This window comes from Bos javanicus, chromosome 14, assembly GCF_032452875.1.
Source record: "Bos javanicus breed banteng chromosome 14, ARS-OSU_banteng_1.0, whole genome shotgun sequence".
NCBI lineage: Eukaryota > Metazoa > Chordata > Mammalia > Artiodactyla > Bovidae > Bos > Bos javanicus.
Genome location: NC_083881.1, coordinates 76,692,773 through 76,720,763, shown reverse-complemented (window position 1 = coordinate 76,720,763; position 27,991 = coordinate 76,692,773). Strand labels below are relative to the sequence as shown.

At 43.1% G+C, this 27,991-nt stretch overlaps 1 protein-coding gene across 1 annotated transcript; it reads right to left on the bottom strand.

Annotated features, from left to right (window-relative positions):
* On the bottom strand, nucleotides 1-27,923 carry PSKH2 (protein serine kinase H2). The gene is given in 13 exon segments (XM_061438374.1): nucleotides 1-145; nucleotides 147-198; nucleotides 201-251; nucleotides 254-302; nucleotides 8,361-8,466; nucleotides 8,468-8,629; nucleotides 8,631-8,662; nucleotides 8,664-8,887; nucleotides 8,890-8,979; nucleotides 8,982-9,016; nucleotides 9,523-9,685; nucleotides 10,975-11,115; nucleotides 27,761-27,923. Coding segments are annotated over 13 exon segments (1,413 nt in total).
* Nucleotides 27,924-27,991: the final 68 nt, after the last annotated feature.

The window sequence follows — 27,991 nt, the reverse complement described above, 5'->3', positions numbered from 1 at the left end:
TCACTCAAGTACAGATAGCGGTGATTCTTCTGCCCTTAAGCTTCTCTTGCTCCACATATGCCTTGATTTATGATAAGAATATGCCTTTGAAGACTGTGCAGATCCAGGACTCTGTGGATGGGGAGATGCACTCTGATGAGATTCCAGGAAATGACCCTTGAAGAGTCTTCATGGAAGACCCTACAGCCATGGTGATGACCAGGAACGGTTCCAAGCCTGCCTAGCTGACAAGTGATGATTACCCCCCAAATCACTAGCTTGCGTATAAAGTTCTTCACCCAGTGTAAAAAAGCTGGCCGAGGCTGAGAAGAAAAGTAAGCAATTAAAATAGAATAAAATAATAAAACAAACACACATATACACAAACACATATATAGAATTACATTCTTAACTATAAAGATCAAAGCTTATCAAATCCAAATGACTTCTTCAAATAAGCCACTCAAAGATCATGTCATCAAATATATAGTGAGCCTAAAACTCCACTTTTGAAAAAGAAACAAAAAACACTCTTTTTAGTGAAAGATAAACATAGCAATTCTCTTTCAACTCTCTAACGAATGAAAGTTCTTTTCCAACCTGTCCAGTGTGCTGCCATCAGCAGTGAAAGCTCCCACACCCTTTCACACGAGCAGGACAAGGTGAAGCAGCCGTCGCTGGTGAACTCCACCAGCAAATGTTAGGTGAGCATTTATCCCATTGTGGTCCTGTCCCAGAGTCCCTGTGACTCCAAGAATGAGTTAGAGTGGAAAGTGGAATGAACATCATCGAATTTTGAAAGCTCACTGTGTGGAGAAAAGGGAGCCCTCCGAAATTGTTGTTGGGAATGAAAACTGATAGAGCCAATGTGGAGAGCAGAAAGGAGATTCCTTCAAAAACTAGGAATAAATCTACCATACGATCCTGCAATCCCACTGCTAGGTATGTACCCTGAGACAGCCACAATTCTAAAAGACACACGCTCCCCAGTGTTTACGGCAGCACTGTTTACCATAGCCAGGACATGGAAGCAACCTAGATATCCATCTACAGATGAATGGATAAAGAAGATATGGTGCATCTATACCCTGAAATATTACCCAGCCATGAAAAGAGAATGAACTTGAGTCCGTTCCAGTGAGGTGGATGAACCTAGAGCCTATTACACAGAGTGAAGTTAAGCCAGAAAAAGAAAATTATTGTACATTAATGCATATATATGGTGGAACAGGAAATGGCAACCCACTCCAGTATTCTTGCCTGGAGAATCCTATGGACAGAGGAGCCTGGCGGGCCATGGTCCCTAGGGTTGCAGAGAATTGGACGCAACTGAAGCAACTAAGCACACACACACGCATACATATGGAATCTAGAAATATGGTGTTGATAAAACTATTTACTTGCAGGGAAGGAATGGAGATGAAGATGTAAGGAACGGACTTGTGGACACTGGGAGAGGGAGAGAGTGGGAGAATTCAAAAAGGAAGAAAGCAGCATCGACACGTAGACACAACCATGCGGAGAACGGACAGCCGGTGGGAAGTGCTGTGCAACACAGGGAGCCCAGCCTGGCGCTCTCTGAGGACCCGGGGGGTGGTGGGAGTGGAGGAAAGTGCAAGGGGGAGGTGATATATGTCTAATTGCGGCTGATTTGCACTGTTAACATGGCAGAAACCAACACACCATTATCAAGCAATTCTCCTCCAATTAAAAAATAAATTAAAAAATTTAAAACAAAGCAACAACAGCAACAAGAAGAGAGCTTGCTCTGGACTTACTACGCCTACATCTCCAATATGGAGAGAGAAGGGGGCTTCAGGGGAGAACCCACCACGGTGCATTTCCTCTGAGCCCAGAAGGCCTCACTGCACCAGTTGGCTGCCTGCAAGTGCAATTCCGCCTGTAGCAGAGATATGACATGTGCATTCAGCTATTTAAGGTTTCAGGGACATATTCTGGCAAAGTCTACAGCTTTTGCACTTCAGTGCAATGGCAGAAAACCACAGTGACTTTTCTGAGAACAGGGACAAAAGGGCAGTTGTTTTTTCTCAAACTCCTTTTCTGTGTTACCTACCAATGAGCATGTATCTAGGAAAAAAAAAAAACACTGCGATTTTGTATCCCTCCTCATCTACAAAGCAGAGAGATTGAGAAAACTGCCCGTATATTTGCTATATCAAACAACAATTTCTAGTTGGTGTGTATTTTTAAAAAATTTTAAATCTCAAGATAAATAAGGGAATCCCTACAAACTATTGTCTTTGTTCTTGTGGGGGGGAAAAAAAATCAAATTCCATACATAAACATTACATCCTCCAATCTCTTAGCATTCTTAAGATTTGGATCAAAGAAACCAGTAAAGGAATTATTTTTCTTTTTTCCCCCCTCAGTTTATTTAGATAGATGACCTATGAGAAACATTTTTCCCCAAAATAAAATTCTCAAAATAAATGAATGTGTTTGCCAAATACTCAAACACAGGGAAAATCAAACACAAACCTTGCAAGTCTAGACCAAGCGTGTCAGTGGCTGACTCATGATGCCACGTCTTCCAATTCTGACTAGACATTTATTTGGTCCTGGATCCATACATATTTATCTGGGTTCAAGGCTACTTAAAGTTAAACCATTTGTCTTCAGTGGAACATTATAATAAGACATGCCACTGAAAGCTGGAAAGAATACAAAATATGTGCAATGAGATTTATGGAGAGCTCATTAAGATGACCAAATGAATATACATTGAAAATGCAGAAAATAAGGTAACTGGTGTCCTGGACAAAAATTCTTCAGACAAACCTCATTATTCAAACGCAGGTTACAAATTACAGAATCCCTGAGCCATAAAGAACAGCTGGAGAGTATATAGAAGACGATTTCATGTTGCATATTAGAAAACAACAAGTAAAACGAAAAAAATGTCAGAATGTCTACTATATTTTTATCTTCTTAATCTAAATTTTATTTTTGCCTATGTTTCATAAAGAACAAAACAGATTAATATACATACATGTATATATTCTAGAAATGCATAAAAACAGCATGCATGCTCAAACTTCTTGAATAGTATAATGTGACACAAAATGATCAGTTCATGGGATCACAGGTTTAATAAGATTCCTCCTCTGGACCGCTGTCACCTGGTGAGGTCATTCAGCCCCATGAGCAGCTTTCACACCCACGTGACGGCCACTGAGGCTGACTGCATCATTTCTCTTCCGAGAGTTGGCCATGTCCACTCTTCGGACTGAAAATTCCCATCTGGCGTTTCTCCTCAGCCTCAGGAAGACAGTGCCATCAACTGGCCTGGCAACCCGCTATAACACGGAGAGAGCTGGGGACTGAGGTCAGTGGGTCTGGATGAGAGAGGCTGAGCGGCTACACTCAACTCTGAACTGCAAGGTCTCAGTTTCTGCGCCAGAAAAGTGGGGATCACTAACTCTCTTTCATAAGATTGCCTTGAGGGGAGGCACCCCACTCCAGTATTCTTGCCTAGGAAATTCCATGGATGGAGGAGCCTGGTAGGCTGTAGTCCGTGGGGTTGCGAAGAGTCGGACACGACTGAGCGACTTCATTTTCACTTTTCACTTTCCTGCATTGGAGAAGGAAATGGCAACCCACTCCAGTGTTCTTGCCTGGAGAATCCCAGGGACGGGGGAGCCGTCTATGAGGTCGCACAGAGTCGGGCACGACTGAAGCGACTTAGCAGCAGCAGCAGCAACCTGGGGGTCCAGTGGTTAAGAATCCACCTTGCAATGCAGGAGATGCAGGTTCGATCCCTGGTCTGGGAACTAAGATCCCACCTGCCACAGAGCAACTAAGCCCACACACCACAACTACTGAGCCTGAGAGCTCTGGAGCCCGTGTGCCCCCACGAGAGAGTCTGTGCATTGCAGAGAAAGATCTCATGTGATACACGGAAGATCTCGCTTGCCACAACTGAGACCCGACGCAGGCAAATGCATAAGAAACATCGAAAAAGAAAATATATAATATAAATCAAAGAAAAGATTTTCTGTTAGGACCAAAGTAACAAAGTATGTGAAAAATGATTTTTGAAGTACAAAATATTACCTAGATTGCTGTTGCTCTTGTTCTGGTTACTATTGAATCACCATGTGACTCTTTTATAGATACATTTCACCAACAACATTTAGAGGACTAGAAGATGAAAATCGTCCAAAAGTTCTCAGACCTATTCCACTTACTATTACTGTGACAAATATATGCCATCAAAACTAAAAATAAAAACACCATCCTGTGTGAAGAGGCAACGAACCATGTGAAGACAAAGACAGCCCTTTGCTTTCATCCAAGGCATCCAGTTAGTTACAAGCACATTGTAATATTCATGAACAGTGTGGGCCTTTTCCTCCTTTCTTGTCCCTTTCCTCATCTGTGCCTATTTCTCTGTCCTCTGTGATAGAAACTAGCTAAACTGTACAAAACAACAACAAAGAAGGCAGAAAACTGAAACTCAGTATTAGAAATCGCACTATTAGCTTTGGAGAAATAAAAGAAATTGAGAGCAATGGGAAAGATTCCTGGGAAAGATTGAGGGCAGGAGAAGAAGGGGGCGACAGAGGATGAGATGGTTGGATGGCATCACCGACTCAATAGACGGGAGTTTCAGCAAACTCCGGGAACCGGTGAAGAACAGGGAGGCCTGGCGAGCTGCAGTCCATGGGGTCACAAAGAGTCAGACACGACTGAGCGACTGGACTGAACTGAAGAGGCTCTTGACATTAGAGGAAGGATGCTTTCAGCTCTTCACTTATATAGAAAGCACTGAAGCTAAAAGGGTTGGGCAGGGCTTCCCTGATGGCTCAGTGGTAAAGGATCTGCCTGCCTATGCAGGAGATACAGATTCCGAATCTGGGAAGAGCCCACGTGCCATGGAGCAACTAGGCCTGTAGGTCACAACCGCTGAGCCTGCGCTCTAGAGCCCGGGAGCTGCAGCTACTGAGCTCATGCACTGTTGGTCCTGAAACCCAAGCGCCCTGAAGCCTGTACTCTGCAATGAGAGAAGCTGCTGAAGTGAGGAGCCCATGTGCTGCAAGTAGAGAAAAGCCTGTGCAGCAGCAGAGACTCAGCACAGCCAAAAAATAAATGTAAAAATTAAATTATTTTTGAAAAAGGATCAATCCAAGAAGATATAACAATTATACACATTTATGCACCCAACATAGGAACCCCTGAATACATAAAGCAAATGCTAAGAACCGTAAAAGAAGAAATTGGCAGTAACACAACAGTAGTGTTCGACTCTGATAGCAGGCTGACGCCAACTGAAGGGTCATCTAGACAGAAGATAAACAAGGAGACACAATCTTTAAATAACATAATAGACCGGATAGGTTTGATTGATATTTATAGGACATTCCACCCACAAGCAACAGAATAAACTTTTGTCTCAATTCTTCAGGATAGACCACGTTTTGGGTCACAAATCAAGCCTTGGAAAATCTAAGAAAATTGAAGTTGTATCAAGCATCTTTCCTGACCACAATGCTATGAAATTAGAAATCAATTACAGTAAAGCAATCTTTAAAAAACACAAATACATGGAAACTAGACACTGTGTAGCTAAATAACCAGGTGATTCCTGCAGAAATTAAAGAACTAAAGAAACAGAAATATCTAGAAACAAATGCCAATGAAAACATGATGACCCAAAACCTATGGGATGCAAAAGCAGTTCTAAGAGGGAAGTTTAGATCAATTCAATCTCACCTCAAGAAACAAGAAAAATCTCAAGTAAACAATCCAAACTTACATCTAAAGCAACCAGAGAAAGAAGAACAAAGAAAACCCAAAGTCAGTGGAAAGAACGAAATCATAAAGGTCAGAGCAGAAATAAATGAAATGGAAATGAAGACAGCAATATCAAAGATCGGTAAAAGTTAGTTTTTTGAGATGATAAACAAAATTGATAAACTTTAGCCAGACTCTTCAAGAAGAAAGGGAGAGAACTCAATAAAATGAGAAATGAGAAAGGAGAAATGATAACCGACACCATGGAAATACGAAGGACCACCAGCGACTGCTATAGCAACTACACGCCAATAAAGCTGACAACCTGAAAGAAACGGACAAGTTCTTGGAAAGGTACAGTCTTCTAAGACTGAACCAGAAAGAATTAGAAAATATAGACACATAGATCACAAGCACTGAAATTGAAACTGTCATTTAAAATCTTCCAACAAAAAAGTCCAGGACCAGATGGCTTCACGGGTGAATTCTATCAAACATTTGGAGAAGAGATAATACCTACCATGCTCAAAATCTTCCAAAAATTGCAGAAGGAAGAACACTCTCAAATTTTTTCTATGAGGCAATCATCACCCTGATACCAAATCCAGATAAAGATGCCACAAAAAATGAAAATTACAGGCCAGTATCACCGATGAACATAAACACAAAAATCCTCAAGAAGATACTAGCAAACAAAATCCAAGAACATATTTAAAGGGTCATACAATGTGATCAAGTGGAATTTACCACAAGAATGCAAGGATTCTTCAATATATGTAAAGTAATCAAAGGGATTCTTCAATATATGTAAAGTAATCAAAGGGATTCTTCAATATATGTAAAGTAATCAAAGGGATTCTCAAGAGTCCTCTTCAGTATCACAGTTCAAAAGCAACAATTCTTTGGCTCTCAGCCTTCTTTATGGTGCAACTTTCACATCCATACATGACTACTGGAAAAGCCATAGATTTGACTACATGGACGTTTGTCAGCAAAATGATGTCTCTGATTTTTAATACAATGTCTAGGTTTGCCATAGCTTTCCTTCTAAGGAGCAAGTGTCTTTTAATTTCATGGCTGCAGTCTCTGTTCTAGATGTATCTTTCAAACTACTTTTCAAGAAATCTGTAACTATTCTTCCCCTACCAACAGTGGATAAGAGGGCTATTCTCTTAGTACTCTTAGCAACAATGAGTAAAATTGAGCATTTTTTAAAATTTTTTATCAATTTGAAAGACAAAGAAAAGATACGGTTGTCTTCATTTGCATTTCTTTGGGCATTAGTGAAGCTAGACGTTTTTTTAAAGCTTCTCATGATTTGTGTTGTCTGTGAATTCTTCCCATCCTTTCCTACCTCCCTGTGTAAATCTCAGTTCTCAATTACCAATTTGTATTCAAACAAATATATGTACAATGAGACATTAAATCTGCAAGAGGATAGAAAATATTATTTTTCAATTTGTTATTTAACTTTTAATTGTGCTTAAGATGTTATACATATAGATGTTACACTTTAAGTACGTACGATCAAGCTATCAATACTTTTCCGTAAGAGGAAAAAAAAATCCCTTTCATCATTAAAAATCAAATAAATTTGGTCACTTGCTCAATAAGAAGTAAATTTCCTGTTTTGTCAGGCTTCCCACATGGGGCATTGGCAACCTTCCTTCCCTAAACAAAACAACAAAAAGTTAACACATTCCTAAGCACTGGGAGTTCCAAGTTTAAACAATGGATAAATATTTTACACAAACTATAAGGTTAAACATTTGAGAAAACACTGCATCTCACAGAGGGCCTGGATCCTCTAGAATCAAGGCAGAAAATGTCTCCCCAAACACCCAAGCATCACTGTGAGCCTCTGGGTACACATTCATCTACACAGGGGCTCAGGCTCTGCATGAAGACTGAAGACGTGGCAAACTCACTTACCTACTTAATTGTCAACGTTATGTGCTAGCCACAGACAGCTCAGTCGTTGAGGCCCTCTGCTACCTTGAGACATGGCTCTCAATCAGGGGTGATTTTTGCCCCAGAGGGGCCATTTAAGAATGTCTGAGGACAATTTTAATTGTCACAACTCTGGGAAGGTGTGTATCTAGTCTAGCTACTAGACGCCAGTATCTGGCAGGCTCTGCTAGTGGTGTGTCTCCTGGTACCTGGTTGGTAGTCTTAGCATCCTACTGCACCCAGGACAGCCATACCCCACACCTCTCCCCACCCGCTCCAGTAAAGAACCATCCCCCTGAAAACACCAATAGTGTTGAAATTGAGAAACTCTGTTCAACTGCCTGCCAGTGCAGGGGACACCGGTTCAAACCCTGCCTCGGGAAGATCCCGCACGCCGCGGGGTAGCGAAGCCTACGCAGCACAGCCACTGAGCCCGAGCTCTGGAGCCCACAAGTCACGACGGCTGAGCCCGCACGCCGCAGCCACTGAAACCCACGCACCAGAGCCTGTGCTCTGCAACACGAGCAGCCACCTCAGTAAGAAGCCTGCGCACGGCAACCAGAGAAAGCCCGCATGCAGCAACAAAGACCCCGGACAACGCCAAATAAAACATATTCATTTATTTAAAAAGAACATCTATTCAAGACCAAGTCAATAGGAGGAAACTGAGCTCTTACCTCTCCTGTGTAACTATCTTTGCCTTTCAGAATCTTCCTGTAAAGTCTCACATGGCTTTCATCGTCAAAAGACAGGGATCTGCCAAGTAACACATATTCGATTAGTCCACGTGTCAACTGTGCTGGTATAGGATTTTCTCAGCAAAACTTTGGGAGCTATGTCCTCTGGGGTCCCACAGAGCATCCTCACTGTCCAGTCACCCACTTTGTTCCTAGAGTGTGCCAAATCAAAGTCTGTGATTAAAATGTTTGAGTCTACTCCTGGGTGATCGCGTAAGTTTTTCAGGCTTTAGGTCCCTGTTGAGTTATTCTCAACACATGCACATACCTCCTGCCATCAGCAACCGCGTGGGGCATTCTGACAGCATCTTGCTCTGTAAAGGATCCCTGAGAGATGAGTTGATCAAAGAACTCCCTTTCTGGACCCAACCCCACCACCATGTAAACTCGATCTCGGGCCCCAAAGATCTCCAGGAGCTGGATGATGGAACAGTGGCTAACCCCCCATAGGACGGGCGGCTCAGACTACACATGTCTCTGCCTTCTCTCATTCTGGTTTCCATCACTTGTATTGCAAAAGGTTTCTTGGTGGTCTTCAGCTCCACCCTGACCACCTCCTGAAATTGTTGGTCCCAGTAAAAGTCTTGATATCATATCTGTTGGAAGAAAAGTCAAATAAATCTGCTATCCTCTCAAGTGATGATTTTCAAAATGATTTAATTCGATGTTTTACATCAGTTTTTCTAGCTTTACATTCCTGCATCCAGTTTCCTTACTTGTGTTCATTATTTTTAAAAATCCCCCCAAATCCTCTTTTGAAATGGAGGCAAGGGATAAAAAGTAATTAGTTGGTAGAAAGACAAACAATCTTAATAACAATAACTACCATTAATTATGCATTTATTATGTGCTAGGATCTTTTTTTAAATTGTATCCAATAAAATTCCTGCTGGGTGATATTAAAAAGTTAAGTGATTTCCCAAGGCTATACAGTTGCAATAGATGGAACTTAAATCTAATTCCTTCAAATGTATTGCTCCAAATTTTCCTTGAAGAATTTTGGGACCTCCATCTAGCATTTTCTCTCCTCCCTACAACTCTTTATGTTTATCATTCTGCAACAGCAACCACCTAAACCAGGTGGAGAAAATAAAAAAGAAACTTAGTCCTAGTTATAACTTCTCCAAAGAGGGAGGAAACGGTATCAGGAGGCAGGGCGCAAGCAGTAGGCTTCCTCAGGTTGCTTGACTGCGAGCTCTCCGTCCCAGCAACGTCTCGTATTTCACTCAAGTTCTCGCCCAGAGATGCTCCTTCACAGATGACCACTGAGAAAGTCAACGTAGCTGTGCTATTGAAAGGGCAGCTTTCAGAAGATGGGTGGGGTGGTATCAGGACCACCCTGTGGCCAGCAGCTCTCATCGTTTCCCCGACGACTCCCCTGCACTTGCAATATTTAAGGAGCCAAGAGAATCTTAACCTGGGATGTGTGTCAGTAATGCGTAAAGTAATCATCTCTCAGAAAGACCAGGAAGTCAAGTGGATTTCAAAGGCTAGGGCTCTTCACCTTGAGTTATCTTTGTTGATGTCTATGTAAATTTAAGAATCCTATCAGAATTTAATCTTCTGTCTTTATTTAAGAAATGTTGAGGAAGCGCTTGACTTAGAATCATGATTTTACAGCTGGAGAGAATACTAGAGAACGATTTCATCCAATCTCTCATTTTAGCAATGAGGCCATTTGAAGATCGGGCTAGCTGATTGGTTAAGCTGTGGAGTGAGGACTAGAACCCAGGTGTCTGTACCTGCATCATAATTCGCTGCTTTCCCCACTTTATTGCAATTTCTCCCAAGTAAGGATTTCAACAAACGAAATGTACTCAAGGAGGGTGCAGGGAAAAGATAATTTTTTTAGATACATACTCAATGCCAAAGATTCAAATGCAGATATCAACCTGTACTTTAAATAATCTTATTTCTTTTTGTTGAATTTATTCTTCCTCTAATTTCTTTTTGGTTTGATCCACTTACTTATTCCTTGTATTCCTATGCTTGCTGAATAAAAATGGCCTTTGGCTGTACCAGCGTACAGGAAATAGCTTTCTTCTATACAGTGCATTTAATTTTCTGGCCAATTACCTTATCAAAACAGATAGCAATTTAGCAATCTTAAATGGATTCTGCCTCTTCTTCTCTTGCCAACTCTGTTATTTTTATTTGCATGCATTCCCAGTGTGATTTTGAAGATAATCACAGGCATTTCAAATTCTGTTGGTTTGCAGATGAACACATTACCTCTAAAGTGGATGAAAGCATTTTGCAAATACTAATTTATCACTCTGCCCTCAAAACTGCAGGAAAATTCATTTGCTCATGGGATTAATCATCAGCTATCAGAAATTACCATTTCTGAGGAACCACACTCTTACTCAAATAAAAGAAGCTTTACTCAGCACTGTTACAGGCTTTTATATATCAACAATTTGAGAAAGAAAAAAAAATGCTAGCAATTTGGCACTGGAAGAAACAGCAAGCTTTAAGCCAAAATTTAGAGTTGTGGAAATAAATGGTTTTAGAAAACAAACGTCCTATAACAAGCTGGAAGCTGTGGCCTTGCTTGTGAGCCGCTGATGGCCATGGATGGTGGCCTTGCTCGTGAGCCGCTGATGGCCATGGATGGTGGCCTTGCTCGTGAGCTGCTGATGGCCATGGATGGTGACTATTTTTATGACTCGTGTAGCTGTATCTTGTGTAGCGCCTGGCACAGAAGGGACAGCATAAATGTTGAATGAAGAGACCCAGTCACTGAATGCTTATTTCCAATTATCACTTGTAATTTGAAAACATTGAGAATGGAATCAGGCGTGGGAGAATCCATCTACAAGGCCAGCCCATCTGCTCCACTCCCACCCTCCATCCCCAGCCTCCCACAAAACAGCCCCAAAGGTAGTTTTGTGGGTCATCATCTCAGAGATTACAGGAAACAAATTATTACTTTGACCTCAGCTGCCACAAACTGGGAATTTTCTGAACATGATTTAAAAAAAAATGGAAAAGACAATAATACCTATTTGACAGAAACAATTGTAATGAATTCCCAAGAAGAAAGTGAATATAGTCAGACTTAAATTCTATCATCTATCTCTCCCTGTAGGCTCACAAGAGAGAGGAAAGACAATTGTTTTCTAGACCTAATTCTGCCACCAACTTGGACTTAATCTTCTGGGGCTCAACTCCTCGCTGGTTAAAGAAGAGCCTTGACTTAGTCTCTAAAGTCCTTTGAGTATTCAGATCCTCACCTTCTACGACACTTTCATACTGCAAGGAGCTGAGTTACAAGGGTAGATAAAGACTAGACCAGAGCCTCCTGGCTACAGATGACCAGAGATGCCACCCAACCATTTCAGGCTTGACAAGATCCCACGTCCCTTCTAATTCAAGTTCAGCTGCATCCGCCAACTTTGTTCCTCTCTAAGCTTAGCGGATACTAGACTAATCATCAAGTCATCTTTGTGCCAGAACTTCTCATGGAGAGCAGGAAAAGGCTCTGCATAGAATCTGGTCAGAACACTGTGAAGAAGCAAGCAAATAACCCCCGGGCTAGACTCCAGCTGGGCCGTCCACATCTGTGTTCCTCCAAATGCTGCAGAATGGAGAGGATTCCGTGATGACTGTCTTCCGCTCGGCCAACACGGGGCACTCTGACCAAATTCCTTCTCAGGCCAACCAACTGGCTGGCCTTCCTTGCTCATTACTTACATATCAGTTAGATCTTATGTCTACCTTCAGTTCAGTTCAGTCGCTCAGTCAAGTCCAACTCTTTGTGACCCCATGGAATGCAGCACGCCAGGCCTCCCTATCCATCACCAACTCCTGGAGCTTACTCAAACTCATGCCCATTGAGTCAATGATGCCATCCAGCCATCTCATCCTCTGTCTCTGGCATCGCCTTCTCCTTCCGCCCTCAATCTTTCCCAGCATCAGGGTCCTTTCCAATGAGTCAGCTCTTTGCATTAGGTGGCCAAAGTATTGGAGTTTCAGCTTCAACATCAGTCTTGCCAATGAACACTCAGGACTGATTTCCTTCACCTTAAGAAGACAATAATATCACACGAAGATGTGCACCATCATTTACATATATTACCTAATAGACCTCACAACATTCTAATGTTGTTGTTGTTCAGTGACCCAGTCATGTCTGACTCTTTGTGTCCCCATGGGCTCCAGCGCACCAGGCCTCCCTGTCCCTCACCATCTCCCGGATCTTGCCCAAGTTCATGTCCATTGCATCAGTGATGCCATCCAGCCATCTCATCCTCTGATGCCCCCTTCTTCTGCCCTCAATCTTTCCCAGCATCAGGGACTTCTCCAATAAGTCAGCTGTTCAATCAGATGACCAAAATACTGGAGCTTCAGCTTTAGAATCAGTCCTTCAAACAAGTATTCAGAGCTGATTTCCATTAAGATTGACTGGTTTGATGTCTTTGCTGTTCAAGGATCCTTCACACACCCCAGCCCCAGTGTATCCAAAGCATGGTCCTCCTCGCTGCCACTGCAGATGGTGATGCAGCCACGAAATTAAAAGACGCTTGCTCCTTGGAAGAAAAGCTATGCCCAACCTAGACAGCATATTAAAAAGCAGAGACATTACTTTGCCAACAAAGGTCCATCTAGTCAAAGCTATGGTTTTTCCAGTAGTCATGTATGGATGTGAGAGTTTGACTATAAAGAAAGCTGAGTGCTGAACAATGGATGCTTTTGAACTGTGGTGTTGGAGAAGACTCTTGAGAGTCCCTTGGACTGTAAGGAGATCAAACCAATCAATCCTAAAGGAAATCAGTCCTGAATATTCATTAGAAGGACTATTCATTCATTGATGCTGAAGCTGAAGCTCCAATACTTTGACCACCTGACTCATTAGAAAAGACCCCAATGCTGGGAAAGACTGAAGGCAGGAGGAGAAGGGGATGACAGAGGATGAGATGGTTGGATGGCGTCACTGACTCAACTCGACAGACATGAGTTTGAGCAAGCTCCAGGAGGTGGTGAAGGACAGGGAACCCTGGCATGCTGCAGTCCATGGGGACACAAAGAGTCAGACACGGCTGTGCCACTGAACAACAACACCCCCTCTACCAAATCCCCCTGCACCCCACCCCTATCTGGCGCTGTGTGGATGGGAGACCTTCCTCCTGCCCCTGGACTCTGAGATCAGGGATTCCCTCCCTTTCCTCCTTGTGGTTCCTCCTTCCTTTTAGTCTAGAACTTTCCCTATCCTCTGCCCTCCCTACTCTTTTCAAAGAGACACTGGCTAAAAGAGCAAAGAAGGTTTTATTCCAGACTACTGCAATAGGGGTCAAAATTACTGTACTGGGAAAGAACAGCTGTGGAAATACATGGCAGGAGAGTGTGAGGCTGGAGCGAGCTTGTAGGACACTATCAACCGCAGAGGCCACGGGAGAGGGAAACCGGGAGTTAGATTCCAGACTCCTGTAGAGACTGGTTCATAAGGCCAGGATCTTTCTTTCTTTCTTTTTTTTGTTTCCAGGATCTACTTTTTATTTACTTATTTTAATTAGAGGCTAATTACTTTACAATATTGTGGTGGTTTTTGCCACACAAAGACATGAATCAGCCACGGGTGTACATGTGTCCCCCATCCTGAACCCCCTCCACCTCCTTCCCCGTCCCATCCCTCTGGGTCTTCCCAGTGCACCGGCTTTGAGTGCCCTGTCTCATGCATCGAACCTGGACCTGCGATCCACTTCACGTATAATATACACGTTTCAATGCTATTTTCTTGATGATAGTATTTCAAAAGAAAGGATGGCCCAAGTCCTGGAGAAAGACATTCCTGGGTTGTGGAACATTTACATCTCAAAGGGGCCGAGATTTTAGGGAGGTCAGGGGCCTTTTATCAGAAGACCTTGGGCTCCTGGCTTCCCTTGTGGCTCAGCTGGTAGGCAATCCACCTGCAGTGTGGGAGACCTGGGTTCCATCCCTGGGTTGGAAAGACCCCCTGGAGAAGGGAAAGGCTACCCACCCCAGTATTCTGGCCTAGAGAATTCCACAGACTGTATAGTCCATGGGGTCACAGAGAGTTGGACATGACTGAGTGACTTCACGAGGTCTCTGGCAAGTCTAGGGGAATGGCAAGACCTTGGGTCGCCGGTCACCTTTCTCAGCTCCACTCCAGCCCTCCCGCTCCCCCAGCGCTGCACTGCACTTTACCTGGTGAGGCCCCGGGGCTTGAACTTGGTGCAGAAGCAGGCAGCTTGCATCCTGTGCGTGGCCGTGGGTCAGGGTCCTCCAGAGTGGCCTTGGCCTTGACCCTCTGCTGCAACCCAGGGCCAAGGCAGGGAGCAGGGGCCCGCTCCACGGGGGGTAGCCACCCACTTATCACCGGAACCGCAAGGGAGGTGGGAAGGAGCACCCGGCCCAGGAGTCCTTGCTGGGAAGAAGGCCTTGCCGACGTCAGACTGCCTTGATCCACACTGACCACTTACCCTAGTAGATTTAGAGGTGGTAAAAGCAAAGTGGAGGAGAAGGCAGGAGCCTCAGTTTTCTGGTCTGTGAAATGGGGATGTGAACATACGAAGTTATATCTATAAAGTATAGCTTCCCTCTAAAGGACTTTTCCTGTCTCCAAAGCAGAGCTCACTCATATTAAATTGATACTGTCACGCGAGTGTATGTTCCTCAATTCTTCGTCTCGTCATGATTTGGAATGACAATATGAACTTTAAATACATTATTTTTAAGCTCTAAGAGCTTGTAATATTTAAAGTATGAAACGTCACTGTACTCCTTTGCGTTAGCTGTGCACACTAGTCCACGTCTGGCTCTCTGCCAGCTCCTACAGCCAGAAGAGACATGAGCTACACTCTCCCAGTGATGCATCTGAGACGCAAAAACTCTGGGCAAAACCGGGTGTCTAGAACTAAGCACAATACACTATGCAAACACCAGGATAAAACCTGTGGGGGGAAATTGTATTAATAATTATGTGGTGGTTTAGTCGCTAAGTCGCATCTGACTCTTGCAACTTCATGGACTGTAGCCAGCCAGGCTCCTGTGTCCATGGGATTTCCCAGGCAAGAATACTGCAGTGGGTTGCCATTTCCTTCTCCAGGAGATCTTCCTGACCCAGGGATGGAACCAGGGTCTCCTGCATTGCAGACGGATTCTTTACTGACTGAGCTACGAGTCTCAGATATTAATAGTTACATGAATATTAATTAATAATATAATTGTGCTATAATTGATAATTATTCTATAATATATAATCTTCTGTTTTGTCTATTTCATTCTTACCTTCATAAGTGTTTTTATGTGTTTGCATGCATTATAAGTATTTTAATAAATGATATTTTAAGTTTGGGTTATATATCAATATATTGATTTTACGTGATTTATATTGATAAAGTTTATATAAATGACACACAGGAAGTGAAATTCGGTGACGATCAGACACCCTCACAGGTTATGGAGCCAAAACTGGAGGCCAAGTCTCCCCGTTTAGAGCCCTCTTAGTGGTCACTTCGTTTATAATTTCAGATAACCCGGGGCCTCCCAGGCGGTTCAGTGGTAAAGAATCTGCCTGCCAAGCAGGAGAGGTGGGTTCAGTCCCTGGGTCGCGACGGTCCTGAAGAAGGAGATGGCAACACACTCCAGTATTCTTGCCTGGAAAACCCATGGACAGAGGAGCCTGGCAGGCTGCTGTCCGTGGGATCACAAAAGAGTCAGACAGGACTGAGCACTCTCAGACAGCGTTTAGTCTGTTTTAACAGGGAACATCTGTGATGGGTCAATTAGTCCTGGATTTGCCCGAAAGAACTAATTGTATTTTGAAGGAAATTTTAAAATATGACTTGGGTGTAGCTTAGAGAAAATGAGCCCATTCTGCAGAGGGAGCTTAAGCGCCAGACAAACAGACTTTTCACAAAAAAGAACCTGCAGGATTCTCCAGATACTGGGGGACAAAGAGAGAAGGTTGACGGTAAGCCAGTAAAGAATCTGTGCTTTTGCGTTTCAGGCTTTTGAATGAATTGGCAGAATAGGCAAAAGACCGAAAGACGTGGAATGGGAAAGGAAAGAAAGGGACGCTGATGGAGAGAAATAAGACATTTAGAGGCTGCTCAAGGAGCCAGCTCGCTGCTCGGGAGCCCAGAGCTGTGAGCTGAGGATGCGGGCGGCTGCCCAGGGCACAGGAAGCGTGCTCCTAAATCCGGGCCCTGGGCCACGAGGACAGCCTCCTGCAGCTCCCAGAGGCGGTCAGTCCATAGAGCTGGTGCCCTGCGGTGAGAGCTTCATCAAGAGCCTACTGCTCAGCCTGAACTTTGCTTGAAAATTGGCTAATACAATCTCTGGCTTTTAAGGCCTTTAAAAATGAAAACAGTAAATTAGAAACCACTGATTAGGTCTCTTTTGGAAAGCACCAACCATTGTTAATAACTGCAAGTGTTGTTGAAAATATAAATTCCATGGCAGGAGACAAAATTTAATGACTTAACGTAGTCAAAACTTTTATGGGTTTTCACCAAGCTTTGAAATCAAAATGTTAAGCACACATCATCAGTGTGTTCTTGTGGCCTATCTGCTGCTGCTGCTGCTAAGTTGCTTCAGTCGCGTCCGACTCTGTGCGACCCCATAGACAGCAGCCCACCAGGCTCTCCCGTCCCTGGGATTCTCCAGGCAAGAATGCTGGAGTGGGTTGCCATTTTGTTCTCCAATGCATGAAAGTGAGAAGTGAAAGCAAAGTCGCTCAGTTGTGCCCGACTGTTAGCGACCCCATGGACTGGAGCCCACCAGGCTCCTCCGTCTGTGGGATTTTCCCGGCAATCTAACCCCTTGGAAAGAACCTGTGTTGCGTAGAGTAGCATCCTCCCGCAGTCCCCTGTGTGTATTTGTCTTTGTTGTCATAATTGCTCCATTGTTTTCGAAACCATGCAAACGTTGTTGGGGATCACATGCTGTTTACACATTAATTAACTATTTATAGCTATTTAAATTATGTATTTTATCCTAATTGAAGTAATACAACTGTTGAAGTAAGTTTTAGACATTAGGCTCATTTTAAATGAACTTTTATTTTTATGTTCATGTATTTAGTGCTTATGAACGGCTTCCTGTGAGACTCACAGCAGCTGAAGAAGGATGATGGTGTTTAACTAACATCTGGTTCTGGTGCTAAAGTTTACTCCAGCAGTGTTTTCTGAAGAGGATGAAATACATTGAACCTCCAGTTTCTAAAGAAAAAAAATCCAACCTCATCCTCAACTCCCACTCATTACCCACAAGTCACAAATTCTCATTAATAGTTGGTGATAACATTCAGAGCAATATGTAATACATTGCACCAATCAGTTAGGGCCGGGTTGCCTCCTATACCCAGCTTTCAAAAAGTAGAGTCAGCAGGGCACAGGGAATCCTAGGCAACAGAGACTCTCAACTAAGCAACTTGATGTGTGAAAGACATACTCAACAAATTGTAATCCAGTCCTAAGGAATATTGCACTGAAAGGTTTTAAGAGCACGTGCTTGTCTGACTCTTTGCAACCCAGTGGACTGTAGCCCATCAGGCTCCTCTGTCCCTGTGAGGAAGTTATGATACCCTTACCTTCCACACAGAGCCTTTGTTATTGCTGCTGCTGTGCTGTGCTCAGTCGTGTCCGACTCTGAGACGCCAGGGGCTGCAGCCCGCCAGGCTCTGCTGTCTACAGTATCCTCCAGGCAAGAATACTGGAATGGGTTGCCATCCTTCTCCAGGGGATCTTCCCTACCCAGGGATCGAATGTGTGCTTCCTGCATCTCCTGCATTGGCAGGCAGATTCTTTGCCACTGAGTCACCTGGGAAGCCAATGAAATGATATAAGGAATTAAGCCAAATCAAAAGCTCAGTAAAGATCGTTTAGGGAAAATTCATTTCTCTCTTACATAAATGATATTGGCGAACAACACAGAAAAATAATACAAATTTTTCTATTCTCTCTATTGTCAGTCTTTAGTATTCATCACTAAAGGAAGGAGAGCAACACAAGAAATTAGGGGTGTCACAAAAAGTGACGCGCTGGGAAGCCCTACAATTCTATGACCTGCCTAGATTAAGAATAAAAAGATAAAACCAAAGGACGTATTTAACAGATAAAAAGGAGGAATTTGCTGCATTTGGGATGGGTTTGTTTGTTTGTTTGTTTGTTTGAATAGCTGCAATCTTGTTGTTTTTCAACTTTTCCTTCTTTTTAGAGCCCCCTTGGGGCTTCCCCTGGTGGCTCAGAGGTTAAAGCGTCTGCCTGCAATGTGGGAGAGCTGGGTTCAATCCCTGGGTCGGGAAGATCCCCTGGAGAAGGAAATGGCAACCCATTCCAGTATTCTTGCCTGGAGAATCCCATGGACGGAGGAGCCTGGTGGGCTACAGTCCACGGGGTTGCAAAGAGTTGGATGCGACTGAGCGACTTAACTTTCATTGGGGTTAATTTTCTCTCGAATGAACTCATGCCTGAAACATCAGTTTGAAGGTGTTCATCTTCTTGACTTCCAATTTGCCAAGGTGCAGGGGCTGTGTTTCTAATGAGGACTAGAACGGGGCTCTTTTAAGTCAATTTCACATACACAGTCAAGTGTGGAGCCAACAGTGCAAAACTCCTCTTTGAGCTTTCTTTCCATAAAACCAATAATGAAGAACCATTAAGTAGGATGCCTTTGTGTGAAATTTAAAGATGAGAAGAATGTTCCTGCTACCCCTGGAAGACTATTTTTCATTATCACAACACATACACACATTAAAAAAAAATTATAATAATCCAGACAAGTCAGCAAGAAATTTTTAATTACTTTAAATATTTTGCCTCCACTATAGTAGTGAGTCATTCCTGTTAATTTGCATAGCTCTACATTTAGCACTGAAAAAAAGTATTTCATTTTTGTAGAATTTCGATAATTACAAAAAGAAGATAAATGTTAAAATACAGCACTAAATTGCCAGTAAGATCTCTGCTGTCAAATAAAAACACAAATCTTTCCCTTTTTTAATAGTAATGAATCAAAGAAGCCAACAGCCAACTGTGAGTGAAGTTTTAGTGCATAAATCAAAGAAGATAAAGTGAGTTTTTCCATAATATTTTAAATGATTTGCCCAAAAGAATTCTGCATTTTTAACTTGACAAATTGTATCCAAAGCCTTTATAAAAAAATGATGATTAGAAATAGGTTTAGTTACATGGCAAAAAAATTTACAATACATTAATATTTCTGGGTGGGAAAAAAGATAAAAAAGAAACCCTATATTGTGTGATCTCATTTGTAAACTCACTAATGAGATAAGTTCCTGTGGTGTGGAAGGAAGCCTTCAGCCAAAAATCAAGCAGCAAGGAACCAAGGCCTGTTGACAGCTATATGACAAGCCAGGAACAGATTCCACATCCCCAGCTGAGCCTTGAGATGACTACGGCCCCAGATGACAGCTTGATGCCACTTCGGGAAAGCTTGGCTCTGAAAGTAGATTTCCAAGTTCAAGTCCTGTTAACACCACTCCCCAGCACTAGGACCTTAGCAAAGTTACCTAGCCTGTCTGTTCTCCCACCTTATCCATGAATTTGAAATGATAGCGTCACAAACGTCATAAGGTTGCTGTGAATAACTTCATTCATGTAAAGCACTTAGAACAACTACCTAGAACTTGATAAATGCTCAATAACTATCATTATTGTAATGTATTATATACAATAATTACACAGTTTACTAAAAACTAGCCTAAATAAATGGCTTTAAGGGATTGTGTACCTCCAAATTTAGCCGCTTTTGGCTAAGTGAAGTTGCTCAGTTCTGTCCAACTCTTCGCGACCCCATGGACTGTAGCCTGCAAGGCTCCTCCATCCATGGGATTTTCCAGGCAAGAGTACTGGAGTGGGTTGCCATTTCCTTCTCCAGGGGATCTTCTTGACCTAGGGATCAAAACAGGCAGACTCTTCACCATCTGAGCCACAAGTGAAGCCCCATAATAATTACATAGTTTACTAAAAACTAGCCTAAATAAATGGCTTTAAGGGATTGTGTTAGTTATCTCTTGTTTCATAACACATCTCCAAATTTAGCTGCTCTCAAACAACAAAGTCAGGGGAGAAGCATCCACTGACTCTCAGGACTAAGGCTCTCCGAATATGCCTACCACAGGCATCAGAGAATGCCTGTCTGAACACGCACGATTCGTCGGCTCCTCCGGCAGTCAATTCCCTGCAGTAGGAAGTTCTCACGGAGAAGGCAATGGCACCCCACTCCAGTACTCTTGCCTGGAAAATCCCATGGACAGAGGAGCCTGGTAGGCTGCAGTCCATGGGGTCACTAAGAGTCGGACACGACTGAGCGACTTCACTTTCACTTTTCACTTTCACGCGTTGGAGAAGGAAATGGCAACCCACTCCAGTGTTCTTGCCTGGAGAATCCCAGGGACGGGGAGCCTGGTGGGCTGCCGTCTATGGGGTCGCACAGAGTCGGACACGACTGAAGTGACTTAGTAGCAGCAGCAGGAAGTTCTCAAGGTGTAGTTCTCATGGCTGCCACAGGTAATCAAGTATCAAGACAGTTATTATGAAAAGAAAGCCATATTTCAACAGCTAAACTACTTTGAAATGAGCTTTTTAACAAACAAAACTCAAAACTTGTTGTTGTTTTTTTTAATGTGCATTTATTTAGCTTTGGCCAGAAAACGAAGATCATGGCATTGGGTCCCATCACTTCATGGGAAATAGATGGGGAAACTGTGGAAACAGTGTCAGGCTTTATTTTGGGGGGCTCCAAAATCACTGCAGATGGTGAATGCAGCCATGAAATTAAAAGACGCTTGCTCCTTGGAAGGAAAGTTATGTCCAACCTAGATAGCATATTCAAAAGCAGAGACATTACTTTGCCAACAAAGGTCCGTCTAGTCAAGGCTATGGTTTTTCCAGTAGTCGTGTATGGATGTGAGAGTTGGACTGTGAAGAAGGCTGAGTGCCGAAGAATTGATGCTTTTGAACTGTGGTGTTGGAGAAGACTCTTAAGAGTCCCTTGGACTGCAAGGAGATCCAACCAGTCCATTCTGAAGGAGATCAGCCCTGGGATTTCTTTGGAAGAAATGATGCTGAAGCTGAAACTCCAGTACTTTGGCCACCTCATGTGAAGAGTTGACTCATTGGAAAAGACTCTGATGCTGGGAGGGATTGGGGGCAGGAGGAGAAGGGGACGGCAGAGGACGAGATGGCTAGATGGCATCACTGACTCGATGGACGTGAGTCTGGGTGAACTCCGTGAGTTGGTAATGGACAGGGAGGCCTGGCTTGCTGCAGTTCATGGGGTCGCAAAGAGTCGGACATGACTGAGCGACTGAACTGAACTGAACTGAACTGCTGTGTCTTGTTTGCTGAGCGGGCTTGTCTCTAGTTTCGGCAAGAGGAGGCTCCTCTCTGGTTGTGGGGTACAAGCTTGTTTTTGCAGTGTCTTCTTTTGGGGAGCACGATCTTCGGGGCACATGGGCTCAGTCATTGCGGCTCCTGGGCTCTTAGAGCACAGGCTCAGTAGTTGTAGCCCTCGGGCTTGACTGCCAGCAGCATGTGGGATCTTCCCGCATTAGGGATCGAACCTATGTCTCCCTCATTGGTGGGCAGATTCTCCACCACTGAAGCCCCGCAAATCAAAATGTTTATTCCAAGAAAGTTTGCGCAGTTTTCATAAACATTTCAAAAGCCAGTGACCTAGAGACTGATTCCTAACTTGAATAAATCCAAATTTCTTAACTATTTACTGAAACATGCTCTGGATTTCCCCGCTGCAATATTTAATTCAAACAAGACTCTACAAAAAAGTCAACAGGGATGAGAACCTTGGTTTTTTATTGGCCTGTGCTTTCAAGGCATTTCCACAACGTGATACTTCTCTAATATCTGTTATTCCCACATAAGCCTCTCTCACCAGGGAAATAGCTTTCTCATCCTTGGACACTGTCACCTGTATCCTTGGCAATGCTTTTCTCTCCAACTGTTAGTCTGTGACTAATTTTCTCTCTCCAGCATTTTGTGGAAACCTGCTGTGGACTGAAATCGGAGGTCACCGTTTCCTTGCAAACGTCAGTCTCAGAATCAGGACACAGCCTTACCTCCGAGAGGAGCCCATGGTCATGCTGAAACCACCTGTGAAAGCTTTCAAGACCTGAGCTCTTCACCCTGTCATCAATGCCTCTGGCATCCAAATTTGTCTGGTGCCAATTGACTTCAGGAAAAACAGAGAATGTCTAAATCCAGACTTATTCCTCCTCTATGAGAAGTTTATTTCTGAAATGTTATTTTGTTTCATTTTGTCCTTTTTAAGACATTACTTCTTGGTTTATTTACTTCAATTTCCACATATATGCTGGGTGCTTTTATGAAGTAGCAAATTTTTGATATGACTGATGGGGAAGTGCTTAAGTTATTAAAGGTATTATCATTAGTTGGTCACTATATGTTTGTGCCTTTAAAAATATTGAATATATAAGTATCTGTTGGAAAAAATAGCTGAGATGAGACGTCTGATAAATATTCAGACTTTGAAAGTGTTCCCTAGTTTGATATTTTCATTCTTGTTCTTCTCACACTTGATCCCAACCACTACCAACAGTTCTCAAATTTCAGTATGCATAAAAATAACTCAAGGAGCTAGTTAAAAATGAAAATTCAGAACACTTTTTCCAAAACTGCAGATTCATTGAGCCTGGGAAAAAGCCCCAAAATCTGCATTTTTAACAAATCAATGCAAGGTGGTCTATAAACCCCGGTTTGAAAATATTGTTTTAGACATTGAAAACTACAAGTCATTAAAATTTAAACCAAAGAATCGTAACTATATTCAGTACTATCACTCATGAATGGCAACACTGACCACCTAAACAGCGGACTCATAGACACCACCCAAGTGCCATCACCTCCAGGGAAATCAGATATTAGGTAGTCACCACCTCTACCAGGAGAAGGAGAGAGAAAAAGAGAGAGAGAGCAGGGCAAGCTCTCGATGGCTTGGACAGCAGGAGCGCAGTGGGTAAAGGAGCTGCTTTACCAACCTTTCTCTTAAATGTTTAGTTTCGTTGTCTTCCAATTTCAGAGATAATACATGCTTAGTACAACTTGTGAAAACACGAAAAGAAAGCTGACCTTTAAAAAGAACTTTGATTTATGGATGTAAATAAATGTCATTATTTTTCATTTTTATTTTTCATTATTCCCTAAACATATTATGGTATATATTGATATAATGTAACATTTTTTCCATTTACCAGTATCTTTACTTCCTATGTAAAAAATTATCTAAACGATTATTTTAAATGACTAACCAGCATTCCATCATGTAGCTATTCCGCAATTTAAATATTCCTTTGCCACTGAATATTTAGTCCCACTGTGAGGTGGACATGGGATGTCTTTCAACATAGATGTTTCACTTTATTTTTAATATTGATTGATTTGACTGCATCGTCTCAGTTGCAGCATGCAGGGTCTTCGCTACATCATGTGGATCTTTTGTTTTGATGCATGAACTCTCTAGCTGTGGTGTGGAGCTTAGCTGCTGCTGGATCTTAGTTCCCCGATCAGGGATCCAACCTGTGTCCCCTGCATGCCAAAGCAAATTCTTAACCACTGTACCACCAGTGAAATCCCAGCACGCAGATATTTTAAATATTCCTGTTGAAGTCTTCTTAAGCTTTTTCCTTTATTGCTTCTGCTTTTTGCATTGTACTCAGAAAGGACTCCCAAATTGGATACACTGTGATGTAGAAATGCACTGTGCAATCAGCCTTTGAATTTTTAATCAGTTTCTTATTTTCTACCCATCACACAGATTGGCGATCACCAAAGCAAATTATATCTCAGGGTTCAGGAGCTGTTAGACCTGGCTCTCACTGCTGTAGAGGTAAAGTACGGGAAAGTTACGGCCTCATTCTCCTCGGGTAAATCCCGATTCACCAGACTGTTTATAACGTCCTATCTCTTGTGACTTTGCAACTTGCCATTGTCCTCACCGACCCTATTTACCACTCTGCTGCTGCTGCTGCTGCTAAGTCGCTTCAGTCGTGCCCGACTCTTAGCGAACCCATGGATTGCAGCCCACCAGGCTCCTCCATCCGTGGGATTTTCCAGGCAAGAGTACTGGAGTGGGGTGCCATTGCACTCTGCTGCTGCTGCTGCTGCTGCTAAGTCACTTCAGTCGTGTCCGACTTTGTGCAACCCATAGAGGGCAGCCCACCAGGCTCCGCCGTCCCTGGGATTTTGCAGGCACGAACACTGGAGTGGGTTGCCATTTCCTTCTTCAATGTAGGAAAGTGAAAAGTGAGAGTGAAGTCGCTCAGTCGTATCCGACTCTTAGCGACCCCATGGACTGCAGCCTACCAGGCTCCTCCATCCATGGGATTTTCCAGGCAAGAGTACTGGAGTGGGGTGACATTGTCTTCTCCGCCATTGCACTCTAGACCTGTGAAATCCTGTATTGTGTATTATTCAGTAGCCTGCCATCTAGTGGTGGAAATGGAAAGTGACGGTTTTTCCCCCCTTAGAGAATAATCCGATTTTACAATACAGCTCTAAGGTCACTCACTCCAGTAATAACTTAATATTTGTATAAAATTGTGAATAGTTTAGGCTTCCCTAGTGGCTCAGTGGTAAAGAATCTGCCTACAATGCAGGAGACACAGGAGATTTGGGTTCAGTCCCTGGGTGGGGAAGACTGCCTCCAGTATTCTTGCCTGGAGAATCCTGTGGCCAGAGGAGCCTGGTGGGCTACCGTCCATAGGGTGGCAAACAGTAGCGTACGGCTGAAGCAGCTGAGCACGTACGCACTCATGAACAGTTTACGGGGGCTTCCCTGGTGGCTCTGTGTAAAGAATCCGCCTGCCAATGCAGGAGACGCAGGTTCAATTTCTGGGTCAGGAAGATCCCCTGGAGAAGGAAATGGCAACCCACTCCAGTACTCTTGCCTGGAGAATCCCGTGGACGGAGGAGTCTGACTATAATCCATGGGGTCCCAAAGACCCCATGACAGCGACTAAACAACAAACAACAATGTGAATAGTTTATGAATCACTTTTTAAATAGTAGAATGAATCATAAACCTACAGTCAGAATATCTTTATCTCCAGATTTGCAATTATTGATTTGTAATATCTGCTTTTTTTTTTAATCCTTAACTTTTTGAAGTTGGGCCTCCCTTTCTTTGAGGCAAGAAGGTCGGGTTTTTCTGTGTGTTTTGTTTTTAATATTTTATTTGTTTTTGGCGACCCTGGGTCTTGGTGGTTGTGCACAGGCTTTCTCTAGTTCTCTAGCTGTAGACGGCTCCCGTGGTGGCTCAGACGGTAAAGTGTCTGCCAGCAATGCGGGAGACCTGGGTTCGATCCCTGGGTCGGGAAGATCCCCTGGAGAAGGAAATGGGAGCCCACTCCAGCATTCTCACCTGAAAAATCCCATTGACTGAAGAGCGTTGGGTCGCAAAGAGCCGGACACGACTGAGCGACTTCACTCTCCCTTTCACTACTCGCAGAGAGTGGGGACCGCTCTCCCGCAGCCGAGCGCAGGCTTCTCACTGCGGCAGCTTCTCCTGCTGTGGAGCGCAGGCCCTAGGACGTGGGCGTGGGCTCAGCAGCTGCAGCGAGGGCCTCCACCGTGCAGGCTCAGTAGTTGGGGTCCTTGGGCCAAGTTGTCCCGTGACATGTGGGAGCTTCCTGGCCCGGAGATCCAACCAGAGTCCCCTGCATTAGGAGGCGGATTCTTAACCACTGGACCACCAGGGAAGCCCAAGAAGACTGTTTTTGATGTTCCTAAGTTCTTTATAATTTCCAGTACATTTTATAGTCTTATGAAATGTGGCACTGGGATAACTCAAATCAAGAAATTTCTTTTCCAGATTCTTTAAAGAATTAGCCACAAAAAGCCGTGAGTGTCTCCATATTTCTTCAGTTGGTATGACATCCTATCAAATTTTCTCTGATAACATCCCTTCCTATGCTAAGATTATAAGCTTTGTATGTATAAAACTATTTCTGATTATAAATCTTTCTTGGGTAACATTTTTAAAAATGTAAATATAATGTATAATAATGACTTCTATAATAATGTAAAATAATGACCTTTCTACCTAATAATTCATTTTTTCTTAGTTCATATTTTTTCATAGAAATAATGTTCTCAGCATAACAATGCCATTTATTATTCCCACTGGTGAATTTTCCATCTTTGCTGCTGCTGCTACTGCTGCTAAGTCGCTTCACTTGTGTCCAACTCTGTGCAACCCCATAGACGGCAGCCCACCACGCTCCCCCATCCCTGGGATTCTCCAGGCAAGAACACTGGAGTGGGTTGCCATTTCCTTCTCCAATTACATTTTAAAATGTGCATGAATTCAAAAGTAGATAATTTCTTCAAGTAAAAACAAGAATATTTATACAATTGTGTGATATATGAATTTTATAACTTTTTAAAATAATTAATGTTATAAATCAGAATTTCTCAAATACTATTCAAAACAATGCTACTTCTTCAAGTCACTAAAGACACTAGTTGCCCAAACAAAGGGAGCCATTGTCCAATCTATTGTTTGGAAAATGCTATCTTAAAGTTCAAAGGCTCTAATCACCAAAGGACTTCCCAGAGACTTCAGTATGTTAGCATGCATTTTGATTGTCCAAGTTGGTTGTTTGTTCACAAAGCTTTTCCTTCCACCATAGAACATATCTCAAGGAAATATCGACTGATAATAAAAGATAGAAAACCAAAATCACAATTTAAAAGCAGTGAGATTCAGTTTTACTTGGGAACATTACTGAGGACTGTAGCCAGGAGACAGTCTCTCAGATAGGTCTGAAGAATGGCTCTGAAGAGGTTGAGAAAGAGCCGCCAATATATATGTGAATTCGGGCTGGAAAATATGTGTAGTCAAGCATACATCTTGATAAAAGATTATTGCTAATCACACACACACACAAAAACCAGATATATGAAGTCAATGATTTTAGTGCTTTTCTGTTTATGGGAAGGTGCGAGAATCTGGAGTCACCAACATTCTTCCTTAGATATGCGTCTTAACTACCTTGGACCAAAATCCAAAACACAGAATGCTCATCCTATTTTTTCCATCCTGAGTTCCCTGAGTTCAGGACTCACTGTTGGAGGCTGTCAGTCGGTTGCGACTTAACCCTTTGTATAACTGGATGATGAGCAACATTCCGTTCTTTTCTGTTTACAGATCCTTAAAACAAGGTAAGTTGCAGTGAATATGTAGGGTGAATGCAACCAGATTGTGAAATAACAGATGAAAACATTTTTTTTTTTAATGCTATTTAGGATGAAGAGAAGGGCTTGCATTATGGGGGAAACCAGTGATGGCTTTTTTGCAGGGACGGGGATGCCTACCAGGGTCCCAGAGTGGGCTCTTGGGTAACACCAGGAAATAGGTCATCTGAGGAGACACCATGCTGACAAAACCAGAGGCTTCTTTGGGAAGGGGCACCCGGACGGAGAGCAGGAGCATAAGGGAACCCAGCTCCGCCACAAGGCTCTCAGTCTCCAGGGTCATGGTGAGGGGATTCGTTTCCAGGTTGTCTATGGCCTGTCATCCTGGCTCAGGGTCTTTCTTGGTGGTAT